Source organism: Cynocephalus volans, chromosome 3, assembly GCF_027409185.1.
Source record: "Cynocephalus volans isolate mCynVol1 chromosome 3, mCynVol1.pri, whole genome shotgun sequence".
Classification (NCBI taxonomy): domain Eukaryota; kingdom Metazoa; phylum Chordata; class Mammalia; order Dermoptera; family Cynocephalidae; genus Cynocephalus; species Cynocephalus volans.
This window is the reverse complement of record NC_084462.1, coordinates 15,792,808-15,814,076: the sequence shown is the minus strand read 5'-3', so window position 1 is coordinate 15,814,076 and position 21,269 is coordinate 15,792,808. Positions and strand designations below refer to the sequence as shown.

The 21,269-nt window shown below is 44.4% G+C and overlaps 1 protein-coding gene across 1 annotated transcript in view; it reads right to left on the bottom strand.

Annotated features, from left to right (window-relative positions):
• Positions 1–2,662: 2,662 nt before the first annotated feature.
• DNAAF5 (dynein axonemal assembly factor 5) overlaps positions 2,663–21,269 on the bottom strand; it is a 56,949-nt gene continuing 38,342 nt past the window's right edge. The window contains exons 9-13 of the mRNA XM_063089505.1: positions 15,232–15,379; positions 10,788–10,938; positions 9,691–9,847; positions 7,144–7,335; positions 2,663–3,242 (exon numbers count right to left, since the gene is read on the bottom strand). Of these exons, the coding sequence (XP_062945575.1) occupies positions 3,106–3,242; positions 7,144–7,335; positions 9,691–9,847; positions 10,788–10,938; positions 15,232–15,379 (785 nt within the window). The 3' untranslated portion in view covers positions 2,663–3,105. The remainder of the gene's footprint in view (positions 3,243–7,143; positions 7,336–9,690; positions 9,848–10,787; positions 10,939–15,231; positions 15,380–21,269) is intronic.

Genomic DNA, 21,269 nt, shown 5'->3' with positions numbered 1-21,269 from the left:
TTTTCACAGTAGTTTCTGAAACAAATTAATTTCATTTCATTAATTAGAGAAAGAGGTATAGTATAAAGCACTTTGATGAGAAGTGTCATTTACTAACACTGTTGCTCTACTACGAAGATCAAGGCCACTTCTTAAGGGCAAGTGACATTTTTCCAGGAGGATCACCTCCAGTGGTTGTTTCCCTGGCCACAGCCTCGGCCAGTTGCAGCTGTGCAAGCAGCAAAGTTGATGTCTGTACTTATATTAAAACCAGAATACCTTCAGCGTGGACATAGAGCCCAAAATGATTGATTGTGCAGATAAAAACCTCAACTCAAATGTCTGTTTTTAGGAGACTCAGAAAAAGTGCTGATGTTCTAGACCAAACCCACTTCCCCTACACTAGTTTAAAAGGCCATTGTTCTCCCCCCACTTTATGTTTGCCAATGTCACCGCCACTCTTCACTCGCCATCTTAGCTAAAACTGTCAACTCACTTTCTGAAGGGCAGAAATATAAGGAAACAGACATAAGGTCTTAGAGAATAAAAGTGCCAGCAATTAGGCCAGGAAAAGGACACCGAGACTTCTAAATAGATTCTTCTGTCTACAGTTACCATTTGTTGTATTTGTTGTCAGCCAAGAACGAGCACTGCCTTGTTCTTCAAATTACACGTTCCAGGACATTAAGAAAACCCTTGAGTGGACACCTGAGCACAAATGAGCAAGTGTTTTTGCCCTTGGATCAAGTTCCAAGCCTCAAGTGATGTGGAGAGGGACATATTACTTGTCAGGTGTTTAGATTATTGACCCTTTGTAGGCTGAATTTTTGTCTTTCTCTGAACACATGTACCTGTTGACACTGTGCCATGTTGTGCTGACTCATTGTAATGCTGTCTCTGAATAGTTCCCTTTAAAGATGTGTAGACACTGAAAGGCACTGCAGGTATTTCTATATATATATTTTTCTTTTGCCGGCTGGCCGGTACGGGGATCTGAACTGTTGACCTTGGTGTTATAACTACTGCTGGTATTTCTTCCCACACCGTCATGCTTTCAGACTTTGGCAGCCAGCATGCAGCTGCTGGGACAGCCACAGGTGTTGGCACACCAGCCCATGCATCCATGCAGGAGTTGAAGAGTTGAGACTGTCGTTCAGTATGTGTTGTCCTCTCAGCCAAGCTCTCTGCCATTTATTTTTGTTTCTTGTGACAGAAGTAGACAATGGAGATGCTTGCTGGATATTAAGATGCACAGTACTCAGGGCAGGAGTCCTCTTCCCACTCTAGAGGCCTCAGAATCACTTGTAGGCCCCCTCTCAACCCCCAAGCCTCTGACTCAGTAGGTCTGGGATGAGGCCCCCTAATATGCATTTCTAACAAGTTTCCAGGTGCTGTTGAGTGGTTCAGTCACCACTCTCTGAGGACCACTGACTTGGGGGCTCTTATAGCACCTTCAAGGCAGAGGACACAGGGGGCAAAGGGCTGTAGGTACCGGTGGAAGACCATATCTGAGGACATGCTAAATCCCTGCAGCCATCAATTACAGAAACTGGGCTAGACAGCAGTCGTGATATCAGAGACTCTGAAGGGGACAGGAGGGTGATATCAATGTCCCAGAGCAGGGGACACAATCTCCATGAGGCTGGCCTGCATGGACCGGGTCTGCGGTGCAGGTTCAGATCTCCCCAAGGCTGACCTCCCCACACCCCGATACCCATTCCCTCTCAAGTGAGCCCTATAGCAATGGGATCTCCTGCCACCTGGTGTCCAGAGGGGACACTACAAGGAGCAGTAGATGACCCTCAAAGGAGCCCACAGCACTCACAGCCCAGAATTCTCAAGGCTAGGAAACTGAACTTAAATCTAAGGAAAAATTAGCCGTTTCTAAAAATGTTGATTAATTACCAAACCCCACAAAGACAGGCATATAAAATAATTATAATAAATATATTTTTATTAAATTTTCTAACACCAAAGCATAAATGTTAATATTTGATTTTCAGAAAATACACACTGCATTTCTCCCCTTATGTTAACTTAAATATTAGTTTATAACAATACCCACTTAAAAAAATCTTTTAGGCACTTGGGTGTAGAAAGTGCTAGAGAATAAAATATAATTTTACTTTACTCCTACTTAAAAGAGAGCAACCAAAATTACTTCTGGTTAAATATTCTACTTTCAACACTGTTAGCATTACTGACTTAAGAAAAAATACTGTGACCATGCACGTCCATATAACTCATTAAGTTCCAGTATATTTATGTTTTTGGTGGCCGGCTGGTACAGGGAATGAACCTTGGTGTTATCAGCACCATGCTCTGACTGAGCTAAATGGCCAGGCCAAGTTCCAGTATATTTGAAATGGGAAAATTCTCACTGATAACAGTTGCTAAGATTTCAAATTCCTTTTAGTCTGTTCACTGAGGTATTAAATTTAGGACAAAACCCCCCAAAAGATTAAATTTCTTTTTAATGACTTTGGCTTTTTTTTCTTTTTCTTTTTTGTTAAATAGTTAAGGACTCTTTTGGTGGGTATTTAAGCAGGATAGAACCAATAATCAACCCACAGCAGTGCGTGTGAGGCTTAAAAAAATAAGAAGCTGATTTGGCAGCTGGTATGAGTAGTTGACATTTGCTGTTTTTTATTTTTCTTATTCTTTTCCTTCATTACATAGCATGTTTTGAAAGACACTTGTTTTTTGTTGTTGTTGTTTTTTTTTGGTGGTTGGCAGGTACGGGGATCCAAACCCTGGGCCCTGGTGTTATAATACCACGCTCTAACCAAATGAGCTAACTGGACAGACCAAGTCATTTGGTTTTAATTTCAAATTAGCCATAGATTTTTGGGAGACCTCTCAATGAACTGTATAAATAAGACATAAAAATATAGAATCCACTCAGTGAATGTTATTTCAGAAACTGCTGGGCTTGAAAACTTGTCCAGGAGAAGAGCAGGCATGTTTCTTGGGGAATACATTCTTCTTGCTGTCACCAGGCTGTTGATCAAAAGGTGCCTTGTTTATGAGGTTTAAAGGCCACAGATTCCAGTACAGCTCAGGACGAAGGCGTCTGCTCCCACCCCGGCCATCACACCATGCGAAGGCTCCAGCCCAGAACACTGGTCACTGTGCGGCTGGTGTAGCCTGCATGTGCTGCAGGAGCTGCTCACAGTAAGCAGGGGAGCGGTGTTTGTGGATGACGGCCTCAGTCTCCCTCACCAGGAGATCTGGGAATAGGGCGCTACCCTCTTTGAGGACCTCTATAAAACAGCAAAACAATTTAAAAATGCCAGAAATAAATATTAAGCCAATCTTACTGTTATTGGAAAATAAGCTTCATATTAATGTAAAAAAGATCTATAAAAGAACTGATGTTGCTGGATTAGTACATAATAGTCACAGTACAGATATAAAACACTAAAAATAAACTTCCAGAGGCTGTTGGAAGACCCTGAAACAGAAGCACCTCTCAAATGTCCTCCGGGGTATTTAGGTGGCATTTTTGACCTTAGAAACAGTTTTTGCATTAGCAAGTACACTGGCTTACAAAAATGAACAATTTTCTTATATTTACTGATATAGATTCATTTAATACACATTTATTGCAAACCTACTAAATGCCAGGTACTGTTGATACAGCAAGAAACAAAAACTGATCTTTGTGCAGTTCATATTTTAGTCAGGAAGCAGTGGCCAACAATCAAGATCAAGAAGGAAAATGTACAGGATGTTGATAGTAACGCATGTTATGGAGAAAAGGTGGGGGTGGGGGGGGCAAGGGAGATGGTAGGTGCTAGACAGAAGAGGAGTCAGTATTGGGTCTGACCTGAGGCTGGGGTGACCCAAGTCTGTCTCGACAGGATGGCTCTGGCTGCAGCAGGGAGGGGCTGGACGGAGGCTGCTGCAGCAATCGGGTGGGGGATGATCAGATTCTGCAGATGGGTGTGAAAAAGGGGTCCCCCTGGGTCATGGCCATGGAGGGCCTTGGGGACACAGCAGGGAGGCTGGGCAGTGGCCCAGGCCTCGGCTTCACGGTAAGGATGCAATGCCCGTCAGAACTTCAGTGGCGTCCACCAAGCAGCTGGATGCGTGGGTCTGGAGGGGAGGGGAGGGCCTGGCCTGAGTGTAGATCTGGGTGCCAGCTGAGGAGATTGCCAAGAGAGCAGACACAGAAAAGAAGAAGAGCAAGGGGCCGGCCCGTGGCTCACTCGGGAGAGTGCGGTGCTGATAACACCAAGGCCCCGGGTTCGGATCCCATATACGGATGGCCAGTTCGCTCACTGGCTGAGCGTGGTGCTGACAACACCAAGTCGAGGGTTAAGATCCCCTTACCGGTCATCTTTAAAAAAAAAAAAAAAAAAAGAAGAAGAAGAGCAAGGAGGACCCCACACTCGGGAGGCAGAGATGAGAAGAGGCCCAGGAGAGCTGGTGTCCTAGAGCCAGAGGGACCAGAGGGGACAGTGGATGACTGTCTTCTGTGCCCAGTGCTGCTCAAAGGTGGAGTAAGATGGAATGTCACTGGAGAGCCACAGTGTCAGGGCAGCTGGGGAGCTGCAGGGGTGGGCTCAGAAGGGGTAAGGCAGTGCAGACCATTCTCCTAAGGCACCTGCTATAAAGGGTGGGGAATGGCAGTGAGGCACATGGGGAGGGGCAGGGTCAACGGTGTTTGCGTGTTTTGCTTTTTCAAAAATGGGAGAAATAACAGAAGGTGCAGTGGGGAAGTGGGGACATGCCCCAGCAGTTCTGGGAGGGGCCAGATGAACACAGGCCGTGGGACCCAGGCGGACAGTGAGCAGGGCTGAGCAAGTGGGCCGAGTGGGGTTTGATCTTCAGTGGGATAGAAAGCAAGTCCTGAGGGAGGGGTGCGAGGGTGAGGAGTGAAGACAGGGCCTGAAACGATGTCTGGGAAGTGGTGGGTCAGCCTGAGGGAAGGGGAGTAGGAAGGGCTGGAGTTTGCCAAGGGAGCCCCACGAGGAGAGGGGGCGAGAGGCAGCAGAGGGACGGCCACAGAATCCAGATCCAGGCCTGGGATGGACACCGCTGCAGAGAGAAGGCCAGAGCCTCAGCCTGTGCGTTAGTTGCTATCGTCATTTTAAGAAATCTCCAATTTGTCTCTAATTCCCAGCATCTTTCCATTATCCAGAGGGCATTTATCTAGCCATCCAGTCTTGGCTGCTGGTGCAGTCACTTCTTTGCAGACAATGTGAAGTGTGCTCTGAGGATTCCTGGGGGTCCTCAGGGCCCTTCAGGGGATCCCTGAATTAAGACTACAGTTGTGACAACACCCAGGGCATTGGTTGCCTGGTCATTGAGCTCACGTCTGTACTGACGGTGCAAAGGCCATGGTAGGAACAAGGGCCGCGGTCTTTGCCTGAATCTGGGCAGCAGCACCAAGCAGCTCTTGCGGCCCCGCATTCCTCACTGTCACAGACTGCTCCTCAGGCACACAGCCCTTTGACAGTCTGTGTGGTGAACGGGAGCACGCATACCCAAGCACAACGGTGTGCAAATGAGCTGGGAGCGGAGCTGGCAGCTTTTCCCTACAACATCATTTTTACTTGAAAGAACGGCTGGCAGACAAACAACTGACGAGCTCTTGTGTGTAGACTCGGGTATTTGGCAGAACATTTCTCGAAAATGAATGAAGTGAGTCTATCAGTCCCAGGAGAACAACTGACAGTATTTATGGCCAAGGACAAAGTTCTAGCTTTCAAACAAAAACCAGGAATTATAGAAAACTTGTCGCTGCCACCATAATCTTGGATCCTTTTCTGAGATCAATGCTACAAGTGTGATTTTTTGACATTGCATAATGAAATGTATCCACATTGAGAAGATAAGCGTAATTCAATGAACTAATATTTTCCAAATGTGTTACAAAAGCAGCATCATTATGTTCAAAGTGTGAGCTGAACCAGTGGATTTTAATGTGATGAGTACAACGTAATGTGGAATATACTAAAAAGCATATGTACTTCACAGGGCCTGGTTTTCCAAAGTCTTGCAGTTTCAAATATTGACCTTGCAAGGATAGGAAATTTTCCTCAGGCTGTAAGTCTCTGGTGTAAGATAAAGAATTGTGGCAAAGCAGGTTGCTGGCTCAAAGACAAACAAGTTACTGATTGTTCTGTAAAGACAGTGAGGAATTGCTATAAGAAGGAATGTTTACTAAGATCAAGCTTGTGTTGATAGGACCACTTAATTGCCTTACTGGAATGTCATCTGGCTTGTTTCACTGAAGTTACCAGCCTATATTGTTAAACTATCACCCCACCTATGTTCTCTTCCTGTAACTTCCTGGTCTGGAAAATAAATGCAGGAAGAGAACCCCAATTCGGCGTTAATTTCCCAAAGAAGGAATCCCTGTCACTTGAGGGTTCCAGTGGGAGATTAACCACTTCAGGGCTTCTCACTGCTCAGAAGAGATGGGCTTTGAGTAATCCTTTGTGGCTCCATCACCCAGGGGAAGTGGGGTGACAAATCCGTGGGGGGTGAAGCAACACAAAGCAACAACGTAATAGGTTCCTTGATGTGGTTTCAGAGTATGCACTGTGAGAAACCTTCAGGAAACTACTACTCTTCATTTCTGGTGTAGTATCAAAGAATAGCTACAATTATCTGAAAAGGCTATTACAATATTCTTCTCTTCTCCAACTATAAATGAGGTCAGAGGTGAGGCCAGATTTTTTTTCATATACTTCAGCCCTAACAATATATATATCACAACTGACTGAATTCAGAAGTAGATGTGAAATCTAGTTGTCTTCTATCAAGCTAGCCATTAGATTCACAAAAATGTAAAACAATGTCATTCTTCTTGCCAATTTTTTTTGAAAATACATTTTTCAAAAACGTGTTATTCGTGTTACTATATACTATTGTTATTTTAAACTAACATATTTTCAAATTTTCTCAATTTTAATTTCTATTACAGTAAATATTAGTGGCTACAACCCACAAGACAAGAGCCTTTAGGATAGCCAATTGCTTTAGGAGTACACAGGCCCCACTGCTGACCTCAGGGGGCTTACCTCTGCCCCAGGGCTGACCACCTAGATTGCTGCACTCGTGTGCAGCCGGTCAAACCCTCAGCTATAAAGACCTGCTTTAATACACTCAAGACAGGTATGAGAATTAATTACAAGTCCTTACAAACCTTACCTAAAACCGCACCCTGGATGACACTCTCTGGATCATCAAGGTGGACGAGGAGTTCTTTGTACAGGTACTGAATGTTGCTTTGATAGTAAGACTTTCCATCAGCGCTTTTGATGCACCTCAGCCAGGTAATTAAGGTGGAGGCAGCTGCCAGCCTCACGTCATTGGAAACATCATCTAGACGTTTTAAGAGTTCTGGAAGGAGGAGGCCAGGATAGGGGTGTGAGAGATTCTAGAGCAGACATTTCCTATATAAAGTTCCACACCTGGGGAGCACTCGTCCTTGGGCCTAGGAAACCCACACCTCATGGGGAGACTTCATGCACCTGCAGCCCACACAAGCACGGTGCTCCTGGTATCCTAGGATCCCTAGCCTGCAGCGGATAGAGTGGAGGAGAAGGACCCAGGCCCTGCTGAGACCCTATAATCACTTGCTGTGTGGGCCAGCAGACCTGAGCTGCTCTGTAGCCATTTCTTCCCCCAGTAAGGTGGCCCCCGGGCCTCTCTGACTGTGAGACCCTTAGATTCAAAGCCCGTCATAACAGTCTTCATGACTGGCCACCTCGTTCTCTCTGATCAGCAGATGGCATGGCTGCTGACCCAGCTCTCCACCCACTGTGGGCTCCAGGGACAGAGCTGAGAGCAAGTGACATGACAATCACTCACTGTTGTCAGTTTTGTTTCTGCTGAGCCTCCATGACCAGACCATTCTGCTGCTGAAAAAAGAATGATCTTCTCCAATGGGTGGAAACTTTTATATTTAATGGATAAGATTTTTATCAAACTTATGCTTTTCTCACATAATCTTAAAAAAAAATCTCTGGCACCTACTACTGTGTACCTTCTGGAGCTTCGCAGACGATCAAGCTCAAAACCTGAGTGTGGAAGGTGAACACTGGCAGGGGGAGAAGCAGCTGCCTACACCTGGCACACACACACACACAGTTGAATCTGTGCTGCTTTCATAAACGCATGGTGCGTTTTACCCTTAGTAATCCATTCCTGGCTTGCTGAAATCCATGAAAAACATCCAAAGTTCAGGATGTCCTGCCAGGAGGGCAGGGCTTTGACAAGAGTGGAACCCACTGGATCAACTCATGGGAGATGCCCAGGCACTTCCCTGAGGGTGCTGGCCACAAAATGCATGGAGGCATACATGCTTACAAATCTTGTACAGGCACAGAAAAGGAGGAAACCACTGCGGGGCCGGCACTCTGCTGAGCAGTGTCTGAGCATTGCCTCATTTAATCCTCAAACAGCCCTGTGAGGCATGTGCTATCATTATCCACATCTCAAGGATGAAGGAACTGAGTTAGAGACACTGATGACTTGTCCAAGCCTGGCCAGCTAACAAAAGTCAAAGAGCAAGGACATGAGTAAAAGGGTATTTCCCACTTGCTCAGGCCAACTTTGGAACTACATGGTGCTAAAATTTACTGTTTTGTTTTTATAATAGTGACTCCCAACTCTAGCTTTAAACAGAAAAGGCTGCCTGCAAATTCATTTTTGCATTAGTTTTAGGTTGCCCTTCATGGGCAATGCTTAACTCAGGCAGAATCGATGTTTTATGCTGGGGCCTGTCCTGCTGTTTGCATTTATCAGTCACGGGAGGTCTTAGAGGGGTATTTATGCTTTCGTCTCAGGATGTCCTTCCCTTCTCGGCAATGATTCTTCAAACACCTCACCTTAATAAAAACAGAACTGGCACTGCAAAATGAAGGAACCCACTGAAGAACCCTTTTTTAATGAAAATAATCATACACAAATTTGCAGTAAACTGCAGGACAAATACCCAATTATGTGCAATCTTTTTGCTGGCTTTTTTTTTTTTTTAAAAGATGACTGGTAAGGGGATCTTAACCCTTGATTTGGTGTTGTCAGCACCACGCTCACCCAATGAGCCAACCGGCCATCCCTATATAGGATCCGAACCCGGGGCCTTGGTGTCATCAGCACCGCACTCTCCCGAGTGAGCCACGGGCTGGCCCCTGGCTTTTGTTTTAAAAAGTGAGCAAAATCCCAGCTAATCTTGATAGTTAACACATCACATTGGTTGAACCTGTTCAAAAACAGAACCATAAAAACTGTCAGTAGAAATAAAACCTTTGTCACTACAAAAATAAAAATATAAAACTAAAAAACAAACTTGAAAGAATGTGTGGGAAAGGTACGCAGACTTTAATTTTATTAGGAAGCAGTTTTCCTGTTCAGTGCTCGGTATATACTTTGAATCTGAAAATTCATGTCTGTTTTCAGTTCTGGAAAATTCTGAGTCACTCTCTCTTCCAATAGCATTACTTCACCATTCATCCATTCTTTTTTCCTGGGACTCAAAAATGTTGGAGCCTCTTGATTTATACTCCACCTCTCTTATTTTCTCTTCCATACTTTTCTTGTGTTATGCTAATTATTTAGTTTTATTTTATCGTTGTTTCTGCATTTGGACTCAGTACTGACTTTACCAGAAATCAGAAAGGAGCATTTTCTATAAAGGAAACCAGTCAAACTTAAATACATATACATATGCTTTGAAAAACAAAAATGTCCTACCAGGATAAACCTTGATGAATTTATCTGGATCAATCACAGCACCAGAGGTTTTTAAAAATATGTTAATAATACGGCATGAAATTAATCGAGTCATCTGGGAATCTTCCTCCAGAGTGGTGAGAATCTGAGGCATCAATACTTCTTGCACTTCTTGTATCTGCAATTAATAAACATACATGAGATGTGGTTCACGATTACATCTATCCCGATGATAGAGACGATTATTCGTGTCCTCCTGCCTGTAAGAGACTTGGTTTTGATACAAATATAATGGAGTTTAAAATGCTACTTTGAAAGTTTTACCTAGGAAGTAGACTTGAATCTTGATTTTAAAATTTAGATAATTTGAACATTTTTGTTTAACTTGGTCAGGTGAGTCTTAAAAAATTCAATACTTATAATTCCTTAGCAAGGCCAAAATCCTACATATAGTGCAACTGTGTATATATCCAATAAAATTTTTGGAATATTTTGACTTAAGTAACAACCCTTCTGTGTACCAGGAGGTGGCGCTGATGCACTGTGCAGGTGCCAGGTAACGCCTTCCCTGGGGCATTTCTGGAATTGACAATGCACATACATTTGTGATATGAAGGCACAAGCACAAAGCAACAGCAGAAATATCAATTAGTACTGCTTCTATTCTGTTTCCTAATTCCCTGTAGTAGCTAGAGATATTAATAAAAATAATGCAGAAAGCCTGAGTCCTGTCTTTAGTTTGAATACTGGGATTAAATTCTTGGCCTTGTAAAGAACATTCAAGATGTTAATAAGAAAAAGAGACCAAATCCCCAGGATTATCGAGGAAAACATGTGCCGCCCCTCTCTGCCCAGCCCAGGACTGGCAGCCTCTGCCCTGCTCTCCCACCAGCTCCTTCCAAGCTGCCAGCCTCACCCTTTGCTTCCCTCCCCTCTGCTCCTTGTTTGAGAAAAACATTTTGCTGGAGCAGCTTCCCACAGTGGTGAAGGAGCCGCTGCCTCTCCACTAATGTAAGCACTTTCCATGCTGCAGAAGGTCTGCCAGGGACACCACAGAGACCCTCAGGGTCCCCCTGCCAGCTTCCCAGGCCCCCATGAGGATACACCGAGAGCTGTACCTGTTTGGCTGACAGGACCTCGCTGCTGGTGAGTGCCCAGAGGCAGGACACAGCGGCTGTGCGGATGGCTGCGGCAGTCCTCCCTGCATGCCACTGAAGATTGGGAACCAGGATGTCCTTTATAACTGTCTCAAGGTATCTATGAAACTGCCTGGAGCCAAAGCGTGAGAGAGCGTATGAGAAAGGGCAGACAGACTCTCTTTAAAAGAAATATTTTAGTTTGGGAAATTAACTGTGCTGAGAGGAAAAAGCCAAATAGAAGAAACCAGAACTAGATGACAAAACAAGAGAACACTCTCTCCTTCCCTGGGGAAGGAAGTAGGGGAGGGGAGGGACTGGTGCTGCTTTTCCAGTGGAAAGAGTGAGATGACTGCCAAGCCCAACCCCACCAGGGAGAGATGGCAGTGGTCACCAAAGCAGGGGCCACACTCCGCCTCTCCTGGGGCCAGCAGTAGGTTCCGGTTTTACGAGAACCCAGGTGAGCCCAAAGATGTATTCTCAGCTTTTCTTTACTTTATTGTCAAGGAGCTTCACCTTTCTCTCCTCCTAGCTTCAAAAAGAAGAAGGCTGAGCCACACTTGACTAACATCATCAAAAGCATCCACAGTCCAGCCACCTCACTCCCACCTGTGTCCATCTTACACAGACGGGCCCAACAAGTCCCTGACCACGCAACCCTCCACTCCCGCAACAACAGTTGCTGCATGATGACTCTGGCTTTGGAGAGTCGAGATAGGAGGGACACAGGAAGTCCCAGCCACCCAAGAGCCACAACTCATGGAGATCAGCAGTTCCTGCCAACAGACAGGGGGACTTTATTTTGATGGTGACTGACCAGTTTGACTTGCCATCAAGACAAAAACAAAGCAAAACAAAACAAGAACTCCCAGCTCTGTGTCTGTTTTCACTTTGCCTGCCTAGCTTGGCATTGCGTTAGCGCCACAGTTTCAATACCCCTTAAAAACCACACAGAGAGAAGCCTCAGCATTTCCTATTGATCCCATTGCACCTAGAGGCTTCTACTAAAAGGTCAAAAACACATTCAGCTGACAATTCACTAATTTATATCTCAACATTATTCCAAAATACATTCCAAAGGTGGCTCATGTCTCCAATATGAGCTGTTTTAGTTGAATCCCAGAAGAGTGTCAAAGACTATGCCATGAGGCCAGAGGCATTTCTCTGTACCTCCTGCCTGTCCAAGGCCCCTCTGGCTAACCTTCTGCATAACACTTTGGTGGCTGGTGTGTGCCTGCACAGTCCTTTTCTTCTTTTGAAGGCGCCACCTGCTTGCCTCCAGCAGGGGGCATTTCAAAACCAATGATAAAGGTACAAGAAAATTTGGAAAGTTAATTCGGATAATCCATTTACACATATTCAGTTAGATTTCTAATGTGTTTTAATTTTTAAGCAAAGAGCTGTCATTTCCTGTAGTGATTTACATAAAGACTCTTTGGAATGACAACCCCATGTATGTCTTGGAGGCAGTCCACATAAAGTAATCTGGAAAAGTCATGGGTTTGAGGGCACAACATGGCCCTTAGGACAGGCTGTGGCCACATAGCTAGAGTCCTGCTTCCAGAGTCCATCAGAACCTGCTGTCTGAACCATTAAAATGATGGAAAGCAAAAAAAAAAAAAAAAAAAGGTTTATTACTTTGAAAGAAAGAACTCTATTGTGTACAGGAAGACGCACATCTATTCCCAGGATTAGGTCCCCTCTAAAATGAGGAAATGTCACAGAGACCTTCCTGAAGGGCTTCTTTAAAACACGACCACCATTTGGGGGTAACTTGCTCTATCAAGAGACCAAATTAAGTGGACAAACCATTCATTAAAATCATGCATGTTGCCTGCATTGGCAAGCAATTTTTATTTTATTTATTTATTTATTTATTTATTTGTCTTTTTCGTGACCGGCACTCAGCCAGTGAGTGCACCGGACATTACCGGACATTCCTATATAGGATCCGAACTCGCGGCGGAAGCGTCGCCGCGCTCCCAGTGCTGCACTCTCCCGAGTGCGCCATGGGCTCGGCCCGGCAAGCAATTTTTAAATTAAGAATTTTACTGAGGTTGTCAACATTTCCCCAGTTCTCACAGCCAGTAACGAGTGAAGCCGAGGGCAGTGGCCTGGTGAGGGCTTCTCGGCCGCGGTACCTCCTTGCTGTTGCCTTTCTGATTTGTCATGTGCATCTCAACAGAAGCTCTGGCAATAGCAGAAGGCTGGGAGGAGAGAGGCTGGCAAAACCAGGAGAGAAAAAGGACCAATGAAGAAAATAAAAGCATCCCTCCACAGAGCAGTGTGCAGAAAGCCTGGGAAGGCAGGCCTCAGGAGGACAAAAGCCCAGTCAGACAGGCCTACAAGAAGCCCAGCAGCATGATGAGAGCCCAGGAGGGAGGCCTGGCAGAGGACTGCACAGCAGCTGATGGTCTGGGCTCACTGTTCGTGTACTTCCTTACTTATAAAAAGAATCATGATTCAGCCACGGGTGATACTCCCAGAAATGTGCACATCTTCAAACTAAGAAGCTCCTGCACCAAAATCTCCTAGTTGTTTCTTTCAAGTTTCTGTAGAATATAAGGAGACCTCTGGAACCCTTTTATGACCCATGTGTGTCTGAGGTGGAAACACCCAATTCCAGAAGCCAACCCTTCTCGGGCACCTGGACCTCCCAACCGCGTTCACAGGTGCTGCCCAGCACTGCAAAGACCTGCATGCTGCTGGTGCTTGGCAGCTGCTGACAGAATGAACACATTCTAGACAGATGATGGTCAGCCACAGGTTCCCTTTCCACTGTTTCTATTTCAGCAGAATCAATTGTATATTTTATGATTCTAAAAATCAAGACCAAATGAATATTATTTTTTCAAAAGTAAAAAAAAAATATTTCCTGCCTATAAAAATAGCTAATAATTTTAAGGCCAGCCCCTGGCTCACTTGGGAGAGTGTGGTGCTGATAACACCAAGGCCACGGGTTCGGATCCCTATATAGGGATGGCCAGTTAGCTTACTTGTGAGAGCGTGGTGCTGACAACACCAAGTCAAGGGATAAGATTCCCTTATCGGTCATCTTTAAAAAAAAGCTTATAATGTCACTACAATAATCGCAATTTGAATAACTTACTTCACCTGACACCGGTTTCTTTCCATAAGTCTTCAAGTGTAGTTTCTTTTGGGAACTTAGCCCAAACTTGAAAGTTGTATTTAGTGTGTTAACTGTTCTCAGGCAGAATTTTTTCACTGCTCTTCACAGAAATACCGCTGAGCATGACTTCTGAAAGGGTAATGCATGCACCATGCTGCAGCACAACCACACTGCCCTGCATGTTATCTCCATGAGGATCTGCCTGCTAATGGGATGGCTGCCAAGGCTCTCAGTTAATATCTTTCTGTGGTCCCTTCTAAGCCTTGAAGTTTCTGCAAACAAGCAGGAAACAAAATTTCCTGCAGTATGACAGGCTGGCTAGAGGCCCAACAGCGGAGAGGAGATTAGAGTTACAATCAAAGAAAGGTTTCAATGACCAAATTATTTCAAAATGAAATTTTATAGTTTGTCAACCACTCTACTTTGACAGATTTGCTTCCTTGGAAGGGAAGGGGTCCCACGGGCTCAGTGAGCCCAAACAGCTCATGCCCTCTCCATCCTGCCACAGCCACAGGCTCTGCCCACCTATGCAGGGGTCCACTTGGCTGGGGTATGACTGAGTGTGACTCTGGATATTTTGCAAATTTAGGAAAGGAAATGGTAGGGCCCTAGGAACAGCCAACCTTCATCAAACCCAGCTGCAGTACCTGGGAGGGGCCTCTTCCTCCACAGCAGTTCTGGATTCTTTAAGGCCACCCTCAGGAGACTCAAGGTCACCTCCAGTGCTGTGCCCGGGATGAACTGGCTGCTGTTTCTACCTCTAGCCACTTGGTCCAACTCTTTCCCTAAGCTTCTTTGTTCACCTTTTCCTTGACTTCAAAGTCATAAAATTGGAGGCCCTTAATGTTTTAACGCTAGCCTAAACATTCTTTGAGATAATAGAAGAGTATTTCTAAGGCTTTAACCACCAATGGTAATTCAATCAATCCTTTGTTAGGTTTGAAAGGTACCAAAAGGCTTTTAAAACTGAGACCAGCTAATATATAAACCATTAATAATTAATGTTCCCTAAAACTTTTTCATTCAATGGAATTTTAATGACCACACTAAAACAACTTTGATTTAGTGTTTCTCTGTGCAGTTGTATTCACTGTCAGCGATCTTGCTGTTTACCCAGTGAGGACAGAGACACCACTGGGCTTAGGCTTCTTAGAAGCTCAGGGGTTACCTCCCACCTTAGACATCAGTGTGGGGAAGGTGGGGGACCTCTGGCAAAGCACAGTGTAGGGGGAGATGGGGGACCCCCTGGCCCAGCACCCTAGGTGGAGCCCACATTGACATAGAGAACTGACTTACCCTTGGGAGTCGACGGTGTCCTTTGGTTTCAGCAGCACTTTGGACAGGACAGAGAAAAGCTTTAGGCGCATCTGTGGATCTCTGTCTGGCTGCAGACAGGCCCTGAGCATGGGGACCACGTGCTGCAGTGCTTCTCCTATGACAGGGCCTGGAAAACAGAAACCAGCATGTGGTACGAGGTAAACAAGGGCTCCACAGTGTGCTGCCATCGTTTATGGATTTCTAAAGACCAGGATAAGGCACATATTCTCAGCACAGAATCTAGATCAACGAGCATGCATCACTCTGGGAAAGGATGTTCTAGGCATGTTGATGCAGTGTGTCTAACCTTTCTGATCACATTCCTCCCCCTTTCTGCATCACTGAAGTGATTGTATCAAAGAAAAGTAACTGAGAACATGTTAAGCCCATCACTCTTATCGTTCAATATGTAAACTTTTTATTTTTCTTATACTTTTCCAAATTCTTAAAAAAAAAATTAAAGTCAAGCAATATTTTAAAGATCGAACAAAATCAATTATTCAAACTAGGTAAATTGCTTAATATTTGCCTCTAAACTTTGCAGCCATTGCTCCTTTCCAAATTTATGACTCGGCGAAGAAATGGATGCAATTCTCCCCATGTTATAAAAAGGTTTCACCCACAGGTGGTACGACTTAGTACCTGGAACTCCCTGCACTGTGACTGGAGTAAAATCATGTCTACTGTCTAAACACAAACTGCAAGCCCCAAGAACATGGACCATGAAACACCTTCCTTGCTTTGCCCTGTGCCCACACACACAACTTTGTGTATTAGGACAGGTCACTCTCAAGCCATTCTGTTTTATAACACATTTTGCTCATTTGGTAATAAGTTAGAGAACAAACAAAGCCACTTAAACCTTTGCTCTTTTAAATTACAGCTTCTCAAACCCTAGTGTTTGCAATGCCTGCAAAATAAAAAAAATGAAGCCCAGAAGCGAGTAGCCTCACTAAACTACAGCTATGTGTGGGTCTGGGGGAAGAAAAAGAAAAACAAGACGAGAAAAACCACCACCAAGATGATGTGAGAAGGAACGGCTGTCCTGATGAGTGAGACCCTCCAGCACGGGTGAGTGCCAGGGGTTTGCTCAGACCCTCTGTCAACAACTGTCTGGAAATGTCTCAAACAGAGGAGGAGAGAGCATTCAGGAATAAATGTCAGTCTCCCAAGACTGAAGAGTTTTATTCACAAAGAGAAATAGACAAGATGCACAAACAAAAGGAAACAGTGAGTTTCAGTGATGTCTTATTGTCCTGTTCCTGCAAAGAACAGTTTTAATGCATGCACTTTACAAGCTATTCTTTACAAAGTGGGACTAAATAAATTATTTTTAATATTTAAAATCTGGGTTAAACAAATGCTCTCTAATAAGAATAAAGAGGAAAAAATCCTCAAAAAATGTAGGGCATTTGTCATTACTTACGATATTAAAAGGCAGGTGAATTTAAGTATCCAGTAAAGTACATTCAACATTAAGTTCTATACAGTGTGTTAAAATCAACCTTCAGGAGAAAATACATCAACATTCACAACAGGAAGGTGGGGAACTGCAGAGCGAGTGCCAGCCTGTGAGATGAAGCATTCCTGAAGTGTGGGGAGTGCCTCGGAATCCCCTTTCATAATGAGGGCAGATAAAAGGTGTAAAAATACAACACAGTCATGTGTTGCTCAATGACAGGGGATACGTTCTGAGAAATGCATCGTTAGGTGATTTTGCTGTTGTGTGAACACTGTAGCGTGCACTTACACAAACCTGATGGTACACACCTAGTCTATATGGTACAGCCATTATAATCTCATGGGACCACTGTTGTATATACGGTCTGTCATTATGAGGAGCATAACTGTATTTACACTTGAAGTGAAAACACTTTTAGGACATTAAAAAGAATACATGCAAAATCATGTACCAGAATTTCCCTGAAGTGGCTTCTTCCCTTCCATGTGATTTAATCCTCACCAGAATGGGGTTGCCTTCCAGACACAAGTCAGCATGGAAGGAAGATCAAAGAAGAGGCTCTTTCCAATACAGCAAATCTTTTTCTCAATCATTCGAAATGTGTTACATGGGATCAACGTCACACTGGTTACAACACTGGGAAGCAGCCTTTGGCCACCACCTTCTAAGCTAGGATGGGTCTAAAAAATCACTGTAGTTTTTTTAAGAATCATCTTTTAAAATGAAATACGTCCAGTTAAATATTTTCCATAGACAGGATAAATTCAGAATTTTTAAAGATCGGGGTAAGAGGCATGGGGCTGTGGTCAGGTTTGCTCAGCATGTGCCGTGTTTGCGCCGTAGCAGAATTACAGCTTGGTGTGCTGGCTGAAACTTGGACAAATTCCTGGACTCTTCAGGTCTTGCTTTCTCTTCTGTATAACATATGTAAGCATTTGCTCAGACAATGCTATTTAATCATCATAGCAGCACCCTGAAGTTGGTGTTGTTATCCCCACTGCATGAATGCGCAAGCCTGGAGTCAGCAGGAGAACCCCACCATCCCCACCTGTCCTTCCCACACCCTCTGTAAATCTCAGTGAACCACAACAGAAGGACACACCTGAATGGTCACCACCAACATACATACAGAAGGAAAGACAGAATGGTCCCCACAAATACACATTCATGCACATACACTACCTGCCAGGCACTGGGGGGCCCAGGCTCAGCCCAGCAGCTTAAGGCTCAGAGCAGTGACGGGCACGTGACCACAAGGGAAGGCGCTCTGCAACCTGAGGCCAGTTTGAAAGGAGAGTCTGCTTTCTGATCATCTACAGGAGACCCTGAGCATGGCAGTCGGAAGCTTCGCTGGGGCACAAATGCAAGTTTAACTGGGCACCCCTCCTCCCCCATATGCACTGGGGCTGAGCTGTTGGCTCAGGTGAAGACTCCATTCAGAGGACGCTCTCCTGCCTGTGCCTTGCTGGAAGCACAACCCTTCTGCCTGCTGTAAGTTGAGGTCAAATCTGAGTTGTACTGAGCATCCGATGCCAAGCCCCTGAGGGTAGAAACAGTCGTAGTCCTAGAGGTGCCCCCCCATGATGCTGTTCAGGGACGTGAGTCCAGCATAGCAGGATGTCTTCAGGACTAAGGACCTTCCCTGCCATGAGAGCTACACTATTTCTGGCATTATTTCTGCCTTTTTAACTCTCTCTACATTTTTAAAAACTGGCAACAAGATACGTGTTCCGGCCTAAATACAGAAGAGAGCATAATGTCCACAGTTCACAGGGGAAGAACCACATGCCACCTCTACACTGATAGCCTCTGCCAGGGTGGGGCTGGGGAGGGTGTACTGGGGGGATTTTTAAAGTGGGCCACTTGGTACTAAGAATATCTAAAAAAAGAAAGAAAAACCAAAACTGCATCCTAGGACCCGTGTATCTGCCTTCCCAGTACTAATTTCCCTACTTAAAGCGTATGGACACATTCAGTTTTCTTTCCTCCTTTATATTACACCATACATGTTTTTTTACATTGCTATAAAGGCTTAGGATAATTGCTTTTAGTAATTGCCAAGGCATTTCTTCTATGGAAATATCATTATGTATTTAACTTCCTGTTAGGTTTTTGGGTCACTTCCAATTTCTGCTATTAAATCATGCCCTGTTGAATATTTTTGGATGCATAGCTTTTTCCATAATTAGAATTATTTCCTTAGGACAGATTCTCATAAATTTGATTGCTGGATAAAAGGGTATGAATACACAGATAATTCTAGACACATACTTTCCAAAAGAACTGTGCTCACTACAATGTTGCCAGCAATGCCCAAGGCTTCCAGTTTGATAATGCTGAGGATAAACCTTTTATTTTTGGCCTAATTTGACAGATGAAAAAACTGGTACCTGACAGTTTTTAATTCATATTTTTTTTATTATTAGAAAGGCTGAACGTTTTCCCACTCTATTTGCTTACTAGTTGTATTAACTCTTTTATATAATCTAAATATTTTACCTGTTTGGGAGTTAATGCTTTTATCCTCATTTTGTGTGAGCTTTACATAACAAAGATCTTACACTGTCATATTTACTGTAAATATTTTCTTAAGTCTGTTTTCCTTTTATTTGGTTTCAAATGTAGACATAGTCAAATCTTTTCTTTCCTTTGTAGTTCCCCCATCTCCTCAAAGTTTAGAAAGTTATTCTTTTCTGTATATTTAAAATGTTTTATAATTAAATTTAAAAAGTTATCTCCATAAAAATTTTTGTAAATAAGCAATTAAAAAAAATTTTTCCTATTTAAAAAATTATTTTAATTCTTGTTTTCTCTGTATTACAGTAGTGCATGCTTATTACGAGAACTTCAAAAATATGGAAAAATAAAGAATAAAAGCAGAAAAATAGTAAGAAGCTTTCTTAGCAGCATAGGCCCAACAGGATGTTGAGAGAAATGGATAAGAAAAAATAGTATATCAAACCGGATGAATGGAAAAATACCTGTTTCTTTTTATGCATATAACTTTAGAATTGTAAAAAAGAAACAGGCTGCTGAAAGCAAGACCACCTGTGTCTGGTGGCCCTGCAGGGCAAGCTGAGGAAGGAACTACCAATGAGGCGGCTCCTCAGAGGATGAAGAGAAGGAGCACTGGATCTAGTGTCTGGGAACCTGGACTCAAACCCTGGCTGGACAATCACGTACAGGTTCCTTTAGAACTCTCAGAACCTCAGGCTTCTTAACTGCAAAACAAAATTAACAGTGGCTTTTCCATTGGTTTTCATGAATAAACAAAATCACGTATGTGAGGCTTCCGGTCAAGATAGTGGAACAGATGGTCCACTGTGTCACTCTCTCCCTCAAATCAACCAATTTACAACTATTAAAAAGTAACGACAGCCAAGGTGAGGCCTCTAGTACTCAGAGGAAAAGGAGGAGAGACCTATGGAGTGCATGAAGGCAGGCGAAGCCAGAATGAGAGAAAGAAAGGACCGCTCTGACCATTTCAAGCCCTGGCCACTTCCAGGCTGGAGCTGGTGAGTGCATGGAGCAAGAACTGGCAAAAGCCACAGCTGTGTCCTTTGGATGAAGTTGCTTGGAGGCAGCAGGGCAGAAGAGGGCCTTGGTGGCCCCCAGGCCAGCAAGACTACTAATAGGGTTCCCATGGACCCACATTAGGAACAAGAAGCCACAACAACTGAAAAAAAGGAGCCACTCAGAGGCTTGTGAGTCATTGAAAGGGACCGGCGTGCGGCCCATCCCATGAGAAGTGTTTGGAGTGCAGGCGGTAGAAGAGACAGGCCCATTGGGGAACACTGGGGCACAGCAAGGACAGCTGATCTGCCCCCCAATCAGTGTAGGACCACTCAGTGGAGACTGGTCTGGAATATAGAACTGCGGGGGATGCAGTCTGCTGAAGAGACTCAGGCCCAGACTAGAGTTTCTACACAACCCAGGTGTACCAGATCTCACAAGAGCCAGCAGTACCTATAAAGTCAACCATTAAAGCCTGAACTGCACAAAAAGCCTTCTCCAAAGAATCAGCAGCAAAGCAGCAATTTAGCTCAACCACAGGGCTCAAGTGCTGGTCCCCACAGGAAGTCCCCTCATTTTAGAAGTAAGCAAAGGACAACAAATCAGTTCCAGTGCAGAGTTTAAGTGATGGGAACAGCAAATAATCCAACACAGAACTGGAAGAAAAAACAAAATACCCACAGACCAGAGACAAAGTTTGATATTAACTAGTAAAGGTCTCACATCACCAAAGGACACCTATAAAACCTAGAAGGACCAGAAATCCCCAGGGCTACCAAGCCAGGGAGAGGGGAGGGCCAGGGGCCTCAGCCATGCCCCCCTGACACCTGCAACCAGCCTAGCAATGATCAAGACACCAATGGAAGTCCCCTGGTCTCCTCTGCAGGAATGAGGGGGTTGCCACAGGCCTCAACCCTGACCCTCCTCATCCTTCCTCCTCCTCCCATCATATTTCCTTCCCCCTTCCCCTCTGCCACTCCCACCAACTACTCTGCAACATCACAGAATGTAAAAAACTAATATTTATAAATAAATGTAAAAA